The following is a 13,594-nucleotide window of genomic DNA, read 5'->3' on the forward strand; positions in this document are numbered from 1 at the left end:
GTGCGAAGTTGCTGGATATTGTCGGGAACTGGAACACGCTGTCGTACACGTTGATCCAGAGTATCCAAAACATGCTCAATGGGTGACATTTCTGAGTATGCAGGCCATGGAAGAACTGTGACACTTTCAGCTTCCAGGAATTGTGTACAGCTCCTTGAGACAGGGGGCTGTGCATTATCATGCTGAAACATGAGGTGATGGCAGATGAATGGCACGACAATGGGTCTCAGGATCTCGTCACGGTATCTGTGCATTCAAACTGCCATCAGTAAAATGCAATTGTGTTCGTTGTCCGAAGTTTATGCCTGCCTATACCATAACCCCACCGCCACCATGGGGCACTCTATTCACAACGTTGATGTCAGCAAACTGCTCGCCGCCGCGACACCATTTGCCTGGTACAGTTGAAACCGAGATTCCTCTGTGAAGAGCACACTTCTCCAGCATGCCAGTGGCCATCGAAGGTGAGCATTTTCCCACTGAATTTGGTTACGACGCCAAACTGCAGTCAGGTCAAGACCCTGGTGAGGATGACGAGCTTCCCTAAGACAATTTCAGCACAAATTGTTCGGTTGTGCAAACCCACAGTTTCATAAACTGTCCGGGTGGCTGATATGAGACGATCCTGCAGGTGTAGAATCCGGATGTGGAGGTCCTGGGCTGGCGTCGTTAAATATGGTCTGCGATTGTGAGGTTGGTTGGACATACTGCCAAATTTTCTAAAACAACATTGGGGGCAGCTTATTGTAGATAAATTAACATTAAATTCTCTGGCAACAGCTCTGGTGCACATTCCTGCAGTTAGCATGCAACTTGCATGCTCCCTCATAACTTGAAACATCTGTGGCATTGTGTTGTGACAACTGTACATTTTAATGGCCTTTTATTGTCCCCAGCACAAGGTGCACCTCTGTCATGATCATGCTGTTTAATCAACTTCTTGATATGAAACACCTGTCAGGTGGATGGATTATCTTGGCAAAGGATATTTGTTTTTCATAATTTGAGCAAAGTAAGATTGTGTGTATGGAAGATTTCTGGGATCTTTAATGTCAGCTCATGAAATATGGGACCAACACTTTACATGTTGCATTTATATTTTAGTTCAGTGTAATACATACCTATAACCACAAGGTAGAGGAAACGTTCATGGTATAACATGCAATGCATATGGGTGCGTCTCATGATGATACACAAACGCAACAAATTACAACTGAGATATACTTGTTTTGCATACATTTATTTCATCTTTACGTAAGGACATACAAGATATGATGGTGTTCAATGGCAAGCTTTGCATGACTCAAGTATTTTGATATGGGTGCCTTTAGGGTTCAGCAGGTGAGGCTTGCTGTAGAATCAGCCACCACACTTTACTACACAACATATTACAGTCAGACAAATCAAACAAAAATGCTGCTTTTAAGTTTTCCAGGAAAGGACTTACAAAAAAACAATTTCAACAACTTCAGAAAGCTGTGTCACCTCAACACATGTAATTGTAGAGTACATTATCATTGCTGCTGATGCAGTGTTCAGTCTTCATTTGCACGGCAGATGAATTTAACATGTTATACAAAGAGTAATCACAAAGAATGACAAAAAGCAAATCAGAATAATTTCTCCTTTTAAGATGGGGATTCTTACTTTGGATCAAGTAGCTGAGAAAGTCTGTATTGGTCCACACCATCACTAGGTAATGTAATGGATCGCAAACATTGAAAAGTGCTTCAAGATTCTACAATAATCAGCGGAATACCAGCATTTCATATGGCTATAAAAAAAGGAATGCAAAATCTGGTGTAGAAGTGCAAAAGCTTAACACTTATGGGTTTATGATGAAACCATGTGTTGACCCTTTACTTGGAATTGTGTCTTTTGAGCATGTGTAGGTAAGTGTGAGTCTGACTTGCCACAGGTGAAAGTTGTGTGTTTTGCTTGAGGTGCTTCACAAGGGTTGTAGTTATTCTGATATGTTCTGACAGGGGGTGCTGATTTGTAAAGGTATTATTAGTTGCTGATTGTAAAGGTTTCCAAATCTTATTGAATTGAGTGCAGGTAGAATGTAGACTTGCTATTTAAGAAAATGATTGAATGAGCAGGTGTGGAATGTGAGTGCATAAAGTTACATAGCAATAACAGTAGATGCTGACGGAGTGTAGTGGAGGTGCTGACTGGGACTTTGCCGACAGTGCTGGTCGTGAGATTTGAGGACTTCTATAAGGCTTCTCTGCTACAACATTAACAACCTGCTCAGTTCAAAATTAAAGTAAACTAACACCAAATTACATAAAGCAGAGGCACCCACAAGTGATGACAAGTTTAAGGTGAAACTCTGACCTTTGGCCTCAGTAAGGTATGCTCTGTACTATATGCCCTGCATGTACAGTAAGTGACAGACGCCTTAGGCTGACTTTAGCAGCACTGTGAGTCAGGTGACCATAAACACAAGTGAATAAGAAGGATTGGATCAAAACAAATGCTAAAATGTCAACTCATAATGCATTATAGTTTGACATGTGCAACATAATCCAGCATCAGATGAATATTATGATAAAATATGACAGCACCGCCAGATGTACATTAACCTACCTCGTAAAAAGTATACACCACCCAATGGGCTAAAATGGTCATGAGATAACTTCCAAAACATCAGAAATATATAAGACATGTAGAGGAACCAATACAGGCCTTTCTTGGGCCCCTGTGAGAGGATAACCCCTGGATGAGTAGTGACATCATCACCCTGAGAGATCAGGGCTGTCATGGGAATACTTATTGGACCTCACAGAGCAATGGATAATGGACTGAGTGAAGGAGCAGAGGGTCAAATTTCATTAAGCGGCAAAGCCTAGAACTGGGGATGTGTGTGTGTCCTGTCTGTATCTAAACCTCCAACACTGGCCCCCGACAAGAAGCTCTCTAAATTGAGCAATGTTTTCACTCTGATCGAAAAGCTGAGGACAAACTGAGGTAGGCAGAAAAAACAACAACTGCCATATCCTCTGTGCATACCAAATGATATGAGATGACTGGAACCTCTATTCTACTGCAGCAAAAAAAGTGCATTGATGACCTTGCGCAATTTCAAGACCTTTCCGAGTTTGTAAAGGATAAGATCTTAAGAGTTCTATGCCACCCTGCAGTCCAGCCCCGGTGCTGGTGACAGCATGCAGTGTGTATGCTTTAGTGTAGTGTGCACAGGTGTGGCCTCCAATTCTGGCTCCCCTGCTTTGTAGGGAAGGATGGGAGCTTTCAGGGCTTCTCTTGCGGGGCCTTGAGGTGAAAGGGCGCAGAGACAAAGGGGTCTACTGCACTCACCTCTGAAGTCCAGGAGTGTAAGGGTCCCACGGGTACTGAGCTCACAGCAGTCTGCCTGCTCACGCTGGACAACACCCTCTGTGCTGTCACAGGCTGCTGAGGCAATGGGCCTTGAAAGTGTCGGGAGTACTTGGCCAGGGCCTGTGGGCGGAAAGGCTGCGGGGCCACCTGGCTCAAGAGGGCTGGTTCAGGGGCCACAGGGTAAAGCACAGCTGGGTGAGGGTGCAGGGTCTTGGGCTTCACAAAGGGGGCCTGCAGGAAGACATCTGGATGCTGTTGAGTCACAACAAGGGGACGTGGGAACGGGGCATTTGCGAACACGTCGCCTGCCTCTTCCTGTCCAATCCTGAAGGGGGCTTTGGAGAAGACATCAGGGACAACCTCACCCCCCCTGGCTTGCTGGGGCATCTGGTGGGAATTATTCTGGCATGGGACATGTGGGCCTGGGGTAGGTTGGTGGGAGGGAGTAGAGAGTTGTGGGTATGACAGGCGTGGCTGGGAGGGTGGGAGGGGTAATTCAGACCCCTGCTCCTCCTCTTCATCTGAATCCAGCAGCAAAGGTCTGGAACCACTGCAGTCATGTACCACCTCATCTCTCTCACTGGCCCTCCTGCATTGCTCCTCCTTTCTCTTGTCTTCCTCCTCAAATTCCTCATCACTGGAATGGACACAGCCCTTGTCTGCTATGTGGCCTTCTTCAGGCAGCTCAATCTCTGACCTCCCCTTGTCTAGCACAGCGTGGCTTTTACTCTCCCCTTTCAGCTCTGCAGAAGGGAGAAGACACAAAGTAAAGGATGAGACTTAAAAAAGACAATTCTGCCACTTTTCAACCTCATCCATTGTCTCCAGCACCATACCAGTGTCTCCATTATGGGAAAACGGCACGTTTCTGTGATCTGTGGTTAAAAAGACTTGGCCCTAAAAATGCTTCTCTGTGACATCACATGGCAGGATTAAAAGTAGAAAAGCCTGTCATTTTCAAAACCTGTAACAAGTTTCTAGCCAGGAGAGTATTTTCTGGCTTCCCACGTCACCACAAATCTCAATGTTTGAAAATCACTTTTTAAAATGTTTTACCTTTTGATGACGTCATCAGGTAGAACTTTTAAACTATATATATTTTTTTATTCTACAAAATATAGAAATGCACCGTTTCCACATATGTAGACAATAGTATTGTGCTGGAGATAACGACAATGATGGAGTTGCCCTTTAAGATGTGTACACTGAGACAAGATGACTGGTGGTTAAGACTCCAACTTAGTTTACATTGAAAACCCTCTCTCAGCTTTAAACTACACCGTCTGTGGTCCTTTGGTCTAACAGAGCATCAATAGGCCACTCCCAAAGATGACACGTACAACAGTTCTACTACAAACAAGTAAACACCATGGAAACAGCAACAACAGCACAATGGTCCAACAGCAGCAAGCCAGCACGACTCCAAAAACACAACATGATCTACTCTGTACAAAACAATGAACACAACGCGACAGACAAGACAACTATTCAGCGCTATCACTACAACAAAAAATACATTGTTTCCACTTGTTGTTTTTCAGGAGACCTCCAACATCCTCTAAGCAGACACACAACCCCTCACCAAAACAATTCCACGCACCACTACAAAGAGTAATACTGGTAGATTTAGGGTCGTTATTGGTAAGTTATATAAAGATATAGGGACTTGATGAGGAGCAAATGGACCCGTGGAAACAAGGTAGAGTGAGAGGACTCACTGGAGTCCCAGCAGAGAGAGAGATTGACAGGAGCAGACAGACAGACAGAGGGCAGCAGAAACAGGGGCAGTCTTACCTTGGTAGTGCAGGTAGCAGGAGTTAGCTGGCAGCTCCAGGGGGAGAGGGTTAGTGGCAGCCATTTAGGGCACAGTTCAGTCAGCCAGAGGGCAAAGAGTTGGGCAGGGTGTGAGTAAGAGAAGAGGTGGAACTGTAGCTCTAAGATACTCAGCCTTCCAGTGGATTGAAAGGCAAGAAGTTAGGTGTGTGTGTGAGAGTACCCAAACCCCATGTAAGAGTGCAGTGTGTGTTAGGTGCTCAGTCTAGCACCAAGGCATTTCCATACTGTACTGAGATACTGTGTTTATGATAGGGCGAAAGGAGGAAAAAGGCTTCCGAAAGCCATTAATGAATCCATAAACTGGCAAACTGACAGCAGATTGTGTTTTCTGTCTGAAGTGTGAGCCTTGACATTTTTAGGGAAGTGAATTATGTGGGTGTGTTACTAAGGTGTGACTATAGGTGTGACTACAATAGGTGTGACTACGATAGGTGTGACTATAGGTGTTATCCACCTATACTTGCACTTCCAATCATCTCATAACACCACCATATATTGAACTTCATTTCCTACTGATGAATTGAAAAATACACCAAGGAGACTAGAGTTACATTCAGATGTTTATTTGATGTCCCTTTCCTTTTGAATATTTTTTTCTCATTTCATAAAAATATAAGGTATACACTAGATAATAACTCTGTCCTTTCACATATGGACAACTGCTGTTTACGCAGTTCAACAGTGTTCATATATTTGCCCCAGCAAACACACTAGGTACATCAGTTTCACAGCAACACAAGTCAAATTCTACTGGCAAGGCTAGACCTCTACTGAATACAGCACTGTGGTGTCTAAGGATAATATGAGCACTACTGTAGAATTGCATAGGTTAGCCACACCTAAACCTGCAAAAGACTGAACTGTACAACAAGTAGATCGGAGAGGAAAATGAATTAAAACAAGAGTAGTTTTACTGATTCTCTCTCCAGACACTTTTCAAAAGCCACAGCCCTATTTCTACTTACTGAACTTACTGTACAATATATGGTTTGGAGAGGGGTAAAACACATTTTTATTTCAAAGGAAAAAAAACTAAGAAATTAACTTCAACTTAAAGTATGCGATACTAGCAGTACCACCTCAAATGGAAATGTATATTTTTGCTTTGTCTATTTTCCAAGTATGGAAACAAGACTTTTTGAAATTGAATAAATGCATTTTGTGGAGTTGAGAGTTCTTAGATGGGTTGCATTTCAGTTTAGTTTTTGAAACATTATATCATCTAATTTGAATATTCCTCAGGTAAATAAAGTGTGGGTACAATGTAGTACATTATATCCACTGATTATGCTGGCTGGGAGGATGAAGACGTGTCAAGAGTAAGACACATTTTGGTTCTGTTTCCAACAAATGAGACTGCATTGTAACGTGTAGGTAGGCGATATAGCTTAGCTTGTTTGATGCATTTAGGGGTTAACAGTAAAGGAGGAGGAAAGGACAGAGATATCAGGAAGACCCTTCCGTCATAAGCCCTGTTTTCAGAGGGAGGGGACTCTGTTGTTAAATAAACTACAGCTCAGAGGAAGAAAATCAAACCAGGAAAAACTATGGGAAAACCAAGGATGAAGGTTTAAGATAATACCCCAATAAGGCAAGTCACAAGCACAGAGCTGTTCTCAGAACACCACCAAATTAACATCGCTAAAACCATGGGGCTAGTGGCTTCCCTACGCTGAAATAGTCTCCCACAAGACCAAGAAGGATAGACAAAAATACTTTGGACAAATAGGAGGGACACAATATCTTTGCACTCTTAAATACAGCCCCATAAAGAATACACAGAAATAAACTTTATTTTCATTTACCTATAATATGTACTTATGAATTGTATATATTTCATATTGATACTCACTTCATACATTCATTCATTCATTCATTCATTCATTCATTCTATAGCACTGTCACATTTATTCATATTATGATAGGTCTTTAAATAAGAAGCACTTTAAAATGTATACTGATCAAAAATATAAACGCAACATGTAAAGTGTTGGTCCCATGTTTTCATGAGCTGAAGTAAAATATCCCCGAATTTTCAATGTGCACAAAAAGCGTATTACTCTCAACTTTTGTACACAAATTTGTTCACATCCCTGTTCGTAAACATTTTTCCTTTGCCATTCATCCATCTGACAGGTGAGGCATATCAAGAAGCTCTATACCTGCAGAGTATTTCTGTCTGGAACAAAGCCCTTTTGTGGGGGAAAACTCATTCTGATTGGCTTGGCCTGGCTCCCCAGTGGGTGCACCCCTGCCCAGTCATGTGAAGTCCATAGATTAAGGCCTAATGAATTTATTTCAATTGACCGATTTCCTTATATGAACTGTGAATTGTTGAAATTGTTGCATGTTGCGTTTATATTCTTGTTCAGTGTACTTTAACTACTTCTTTACAATGGGAGAACGAGGAAATAGTGGTTTTATATACATACGAGTTGGTAATGGATATTTGTCCAGATCATTACACTATATAGGGCAAGCAACATCAAGGTGTATATATGTGTTTGTGTAGTATGGATGAGTAGATTGGAAAGAAGGGAGATGAATGATGAGGATGAAATGTACAACAGAGACACATGGAACAAAAAGAGAAACTGTGATTGGCTGTAGAACCACACCGCAACACAAGCAGACAAAACCCAAGCTCAGCTGACCCTACTTCTCACTCTGCTGGCTCACTGGTAAAGATCAGCTGACCCTACTTCTCACTCTGCTGGCTCACTGGTAAAGATCAGCTGACCCTACTTCTCACTCTGCTGGCTCACTGGTAAAGATCAGCTGACCCTACTTCTCACTCTGCTGGCTCACTGGTAAAGATCAGCTGACCCTACTTCTCACTCTGCTGGCTCACTGGTAAAGATCAGCTGACCCTACTTCTCACTCTGCTGGCTTACTGGTAAAGATCAGCTGACCCTACTTCTCACTCTGCTGGCTTACTGGTAAAGATCAGCTGACCCTACTTCTCACTCTGCTGGCTTACTGGTAAAGATCAGCTGACCCTACTTCTCACTCTGCTGGCTTACTGGTAAAGATCAGCTGCACCTACTTCTCACTCTCTGGCTCACTGGTAAAGATCAGCTGACCCTACTTCTCACTCTGCTGGCTCACTGGTAAAAATCAGCTGACCCTACTTCTCACTCTGCTGGCTCACTGGTAAAGATCAGCTGACCCTATTTCTCACTCTGCTGGCTCACTGGTAAAGATCAGCTGACCCTACTTCTCACTCTGCTGGCTCACTAGTAAAGATCAGCTGACCCTACTTCTCACTCTGCTGGCTCACTGGTAAAGTGCAGCTAACCCTACTTCTCACTCTGCTGGCTCACTAGTAAAGATCAGCTGACCCTACTTCTCACTCTGCTGGCTCACTGGTAAAGACCAGCTGACCCTACTTCTCACTCTGCTGGCTCACTAGTAAAGATCAGCTGACCCTACTTCTCACTCTGCTGGCTCACTAGTAAAGATCAGCTGACCCTACTTCTCACTCTGCTGGCTCACTAGTAAAGATCAGCTGACCCTACTTCTCACTCTGCTGGCTCACTGGTAAAGACCAGCTGACCCTACTTCTCACTCTGCTGGCTCACTAGTAAAGATCAGCTGACCCTACTTCTCACTCTGCTGGCTCACTAGTAAAGATCAGCTGACCCTACTTCTCACTCTGCTGGCTCACTAGTAAAGATCAGCTGACCCTACTTCTCACTCTGCTGGCTCACTGGTAAAGACCAGCTGACCCTACTTCTCACTCTGCTGGCTCACTAGTAAAGACCAGCTGACCCTACTTCTCACTCTGCTGGCTCACTAGTAAAGACAGCTGACCCTACTTCTCACTCTGCTGGCTCACTAGTAAAGACCAGCTGACCCTACTTCTCACTCTGCTGGCTCACTGGTAAAGACCAGCTGACCCTACTTCTCACTCTGCTGGCTCACTGGTAAAGACCAGCTGACCCTACTTCTCACTCTGCTGGCTCACTAGTAAAGACCAGCTGACCCTACTTCTCACTCTGCTGGCTCACTAGTAAAGATCAGCTGACCCTCACTAAACAACCACAATGAGATACACGGCCATTGCACTGCTCAGCTGTATCCATGCTCAATATGGGACTCATTTCTATCTCACATTCTGGGAAAAGTAGATCTGTTAACCTTGCCAATGGGCCGAGGACCGAAACCCAAATCAAACAGAATAGCCACGATAAAGCTCTTATTGGAATACACATGATCAATAACCCGTTAGCATGCATTCTGCCGAAGAGAGACATTTCTTGAGCACCCGTCTTAATGTACAGTATGATCAAGAAGACAAGAGCATTCAAATGAATTATACACATTTAGAATAATACCACGAATGCGTCAACCATTCCAGATAATTCTTATAGAGGTACAGTAAGAGGCAAAATGCACCAGCTCAATATGACCTTAAACTACAGGAAATGCACAGCACGGGAACAATAATCCCAGGGAATGTTCAGATCAAAAGATTGTAGCTCTTACATAACGCACAGCTAAGATAAACATGGTTGTGCAGTCAAGGAGATGGTTGTTGTAGAAGAACAGACTATCAGAGGCAGTTTTGGGGCAGCTAGACACAGCCTGTAAATGTCCACCATAACGGGGCATGTTGCATCAGCGCTTTTGACCTCACAATGACAGACATCTTCAACCATTTGCCACAGACAGCCAAACATTCCCAGGGGGCAGCGGTGAACCACAGCAGTTTAAGAAAAGTTAAAAACACGGCAGGAGCCTAAGGACTGACAGCTCATTGTCCTCATCTGTATGGCCCATACAAGCAGCTCGTGATAGTTCAGTCAGCATCTGCTTTGCTCTAATAACTAGACATGGTAATAGCTGCTACAGGAAGAGTGCATACAGATAGCTAGGAGAGATATAAGTACTACACTGCTGTGTTACATGGTCAGACCTGGGACACATACGTTTGCATAAACCCTGATCAAACATTGTAAAACAGCAAAGCCAATGGAGTTATGGGCAAGCCAGGCAGTATGTGCATAGCGTGGGGTTGAATCTGCACGGCAGGACAAACAGGAATGTTGACAGATGGATGACAGCATGATAAAGACCACAGTACAGCCAAGACAGAAGCAGACACTCTGTCAGGACGGGGAGTTAATGCCGTGTTGTTACCAACATGGGAATGCCAACGGCCAGGATGAATGGTTTGAAACCAGCGTATCAAGAAAGCAAGAGATGGAGGCGGGGGCACGGAGGCACAGCAGAGAAAGTATTCACTAGTCCGCACTAAAGCGCCTCCATTTCATCTTGCAAGGTGCTACATAAGTGCCTCTGCTGCCCCCTCCCCATCGTGTTACAACTGCAAGCTGCCCCTTCGACCTCTCTCTCCCACCCCCTAGAGGTCGATGAGCTGATCCACCAGCAGAAGGGAGCGGGCCAAGTTGGGGATGCTGGACTCTGAAGTGCCACTGTTGCTGCGCGAGTGACCACCTGAAACGTGCCAGACAGAGAAAGAGAGAGGAGGACATGGACGGAGCAAGGAAGAGAGAAGTGGGAGAAAGGGGAACCAGCGGGAGAGAGTCATATTTAAAGAGTATTTGAGAGAATAGGAGAAAGGACAGTTAATAGCAAAGAATTGAGAGTTGGTGAAAGAGAATAGGACAGGAGAGAGGGTGGGATGACAGGAGCATAAAGGAGTGAATGAGGAAGACGGGTAGGAAGAGAAGAAAAGAGAGAATGTAAGCCAAGATTATCTATATGTAGCCGCAGCATTTCAGGGAAAGAGTGCTGGCAGGAGGACATCTTGTATGTCGTCCTAACCTCTAGACGACACTACTCTTAAAAGATGCCTTAATGCTCTGCCTTTGGTGCTTCTGTTCTGACAGACTGTATAAAACATCTGCATAATGGTGCCTGCCTTTGATAGGAACTGCCCATTCTTATTGGCAAAGTTCAACCAGTGAAAAGTCAATGAGAAAACCACTGATGTGAAATCATGCTAGGATGGGAAGGGCTAGTTAATGTTACAGCACATCCAGCCATGGTTACTCTCAGCAGGTGTAAGTGATGAACTAAGGTGTTAGCTAGGGTTTCTCAGTAATGGCTGTGCTCATTCGTGGTCCCCTGGCAGCTATGTGGATTGAGGAAGGCAGCTCATACAGAACAGTACTTTGATCCCATGTGTGGATCAATAAGACACATGGATCCAACCCCATCTACACACTGCTGGCCTGCCTTACATACCTTGGTTGTTGGAGTTTTTGGAGATGAGCACAGGGATGGGGTCAAACTCGTCCTCAGTGCCCTTCTCCTCAGCCTCGGGCGGCTGGAAGCCCAACATGAGGTAAGCAGAGTCTGCAGGTGGAGGAGGGGAGGTGAAGGGGTGATGGAGGGGGAGGTTAGCGCAGCCCAGAAGAGAGCGAGGGGGGAGGAGAGGAGAGTGCAGGGAGTACAGAGACAGACGCAGCCAGAGCAGTCACAGCATTAGTACTAAGCCATGCATCTGATGTGGCTTTTGTAAATGAGTCAAGGGTCTGCAGAAGGTCCCACAATGTTGTGGCAGCTGCATAGCGCTACAAAGAAAGGGCCCTTGATACAGGCTGCCAACATGTCTGTCTCAATATCTCATTCCCCAGTTGAAATGATATAGTTCATGTTGATATTAGTAATATGATTGTTAAACTACCCAGTTAACTTCATCAATTCAAAGGTTGCTTGGCTTTGAACATGTATATTTTAGTAGTCTGACTGGGCGTTACAGCTGAGCGATATTGCAGGTCTGTGGTACTGTGATCAGAGGTCAGACTTGCTGTGAGGAGTTTTACCACAGGTATACAATATATGACAGCTGGAGAAAAGGTCTTACCAGCAGATGTCTGGGCAGTGCCAAATGAGACTGGAGCTAGCTTGTCCAGACAGGAAGCAGAGCCAGGAGGGGCAGAGGAGCAGGAGGAGGGTGGTGCACAGACAGTTTGATCCCCAGGGGTGGAGGTGTGAGACAGCAGAGAGCAGCCCAGCAGAGAGTCCTCTCCAGCCAGAGGGTCTGAGGGAGGGGAGACCAGGGGTTAAGATGGAGGGAGGAAGGAAAGAAAGAAAATGAAAGACCATTAGCCTAAGCAAAAGAAAAAGAAAAAGCAGTAGGGCTAGTAAGCATGCTCACCCTTTTCCCCACAGAAAAAAAGTTTAGACCAAAAGTGAATGAGCTTCATACTCTCAGATATACAGTACCAGTCAAAAGTTTGGACACACCTACTCATTCAAGGGTTTTTCTTTATTTGCACCATTGTCTACATTGTAGAATAATAGTGAAGACATCAAAACTACGAAATTGCCTTGACAGCTTTGCACACTCTTAACCAGCTTCACCTGGAATGCTTTTCCAACCATCTGGAAGGAGTTCCCACATATGCTGAGCACTTGTTGGCTGCTTTTCCTTCACTCTGCGGTCCAACTCATCCCAAACCATCTCAATTGGGTTGAGGTTTGGTGATTGTGTAGGCCAGGTCATCTGATGCAGCACTATCACTCTCCTTCTTGGTCAAATAGGCCTTACACAGCCTGTAGGTGTGTTGGGTCATTGTCCTGTTGAAAAAAAAACGATAGTCCCACTAAGCGCAAACCAGATGGGATGGCGTATCGCTGCAGAATTCTGTGGTAGCCATGCTGGTTAAGTGTGCCTTGAATTCTAAATAAAATCACTGACAGTGCCACCAGCAAAGCACCCCCACACCATCACACCTCCTCCTCCGTGCTTCACAGTGGGAACTGCACATGTAGAGATCATCCGTTCATCTACTCTGCGTTTCACAAAGACACGGCGGTTGGAACCAAAAATCTAAAATTTGGACTCATCAGACCAAAAGGACAGATTTGCCCCAATTTAGTGTCCATTGCTCGTGTTTCTTGGTCCAAGCAAGTCTCTTCTTCTTATTGGTGTCCTTTAGTAGTGGTTTCTTTGCAGGAATTCGACCATGAAGGCCTGATTCACGCAGTCTCCTCTGAACAGTTGATGTTGAGATGTGTCTGTTACTTGAACTCTGAAGCATTTATTTGGGCTGCTATCTGAGGTTCTGTTAACTCTAATGAACTTATCCTCTGCAGCAGAGGTAACTCTGGGTCTTCCTTTCCTGTGGCGGTCCTCATGAGAGCCAGTTTATTCAGAGCGCTTGATGGTTTTTGCGACTGCACTTGAATTAACTTTAAAAGTTCTTGACATTTTCCAGATTGACTGACCATGTCTTAAAATAATGGACTGTCATTTCTCCTTGCTTATTTGAGCTGTTCTTGCCATAATATGGATTTGATCTATTACCAAATACGGCTGTCTTCTGTATACTACCCCTACCTTGTCACAACACAACTGATTGGCTCAAACACATTAAGAAGGAATGAAATTCCACAAATTAACTTTTTACAAGGCACACCTGTTAATTGAAATGCATTCCAG

The 13,594-nt window shown here is 44.4% G+C and overlaps 1 protein-coding gene across 9 annotated transcripts in view; it reads right to left on the reverse strand.

The window, feature by feature from the left end:
* Positions 1–1,224: 1,224 nt before the first annotated feature.
* LOC106579842 (AP2-associated protein kinase 1) overlaps positions 1,225–13,594 on the reverse strand; it is a 68,349-nt gene continuing 55,979 nt past the window's right edge. For 4 of the 9 annotated variants that reach the window (XM_014160117.3, XM_014160116.3, XM_014160112.3 and 1 more), the window contains 3 exons: positions 12,014–12,190; positions 11,392–11,502; positions 1,225–4,085 (listed from right to left, as the gene is read on the reverse strand). In XM_014160117.3, coding sequence (XP_014015592.3) covers positions 3,256–4,085; positions 11,392–11,502; positions 12,014–12,190 — 1,118 coding nt within the window. In that variant the 3' untranslated portion in view covers positions 1,225–3,255. Of the gene's footprint in view, positions 4,086–5,725; positions 10,639–11,391; positions 11,503–12,013; positions 12,191–13,594 lie in introns of those variants that run through there. The other 5 variants (XM_045703113.2, XM_014160121.3, XM_014160118.3 and 2 more) reach the window with 3 other exon arrangements.

The sequence above is a fragment of the Salmo salar genome, chromosome 20, assembly GCF_965601325.2.
Source record: "Salmo salar chromosome 20, fSalSal1, whole genome shotgun sequence".
NCBI lineage: Eukaryota > Metazoa > Chordata > Actinopteri > Salmoniformes > Salmonidae > Salmo > Salmo salar.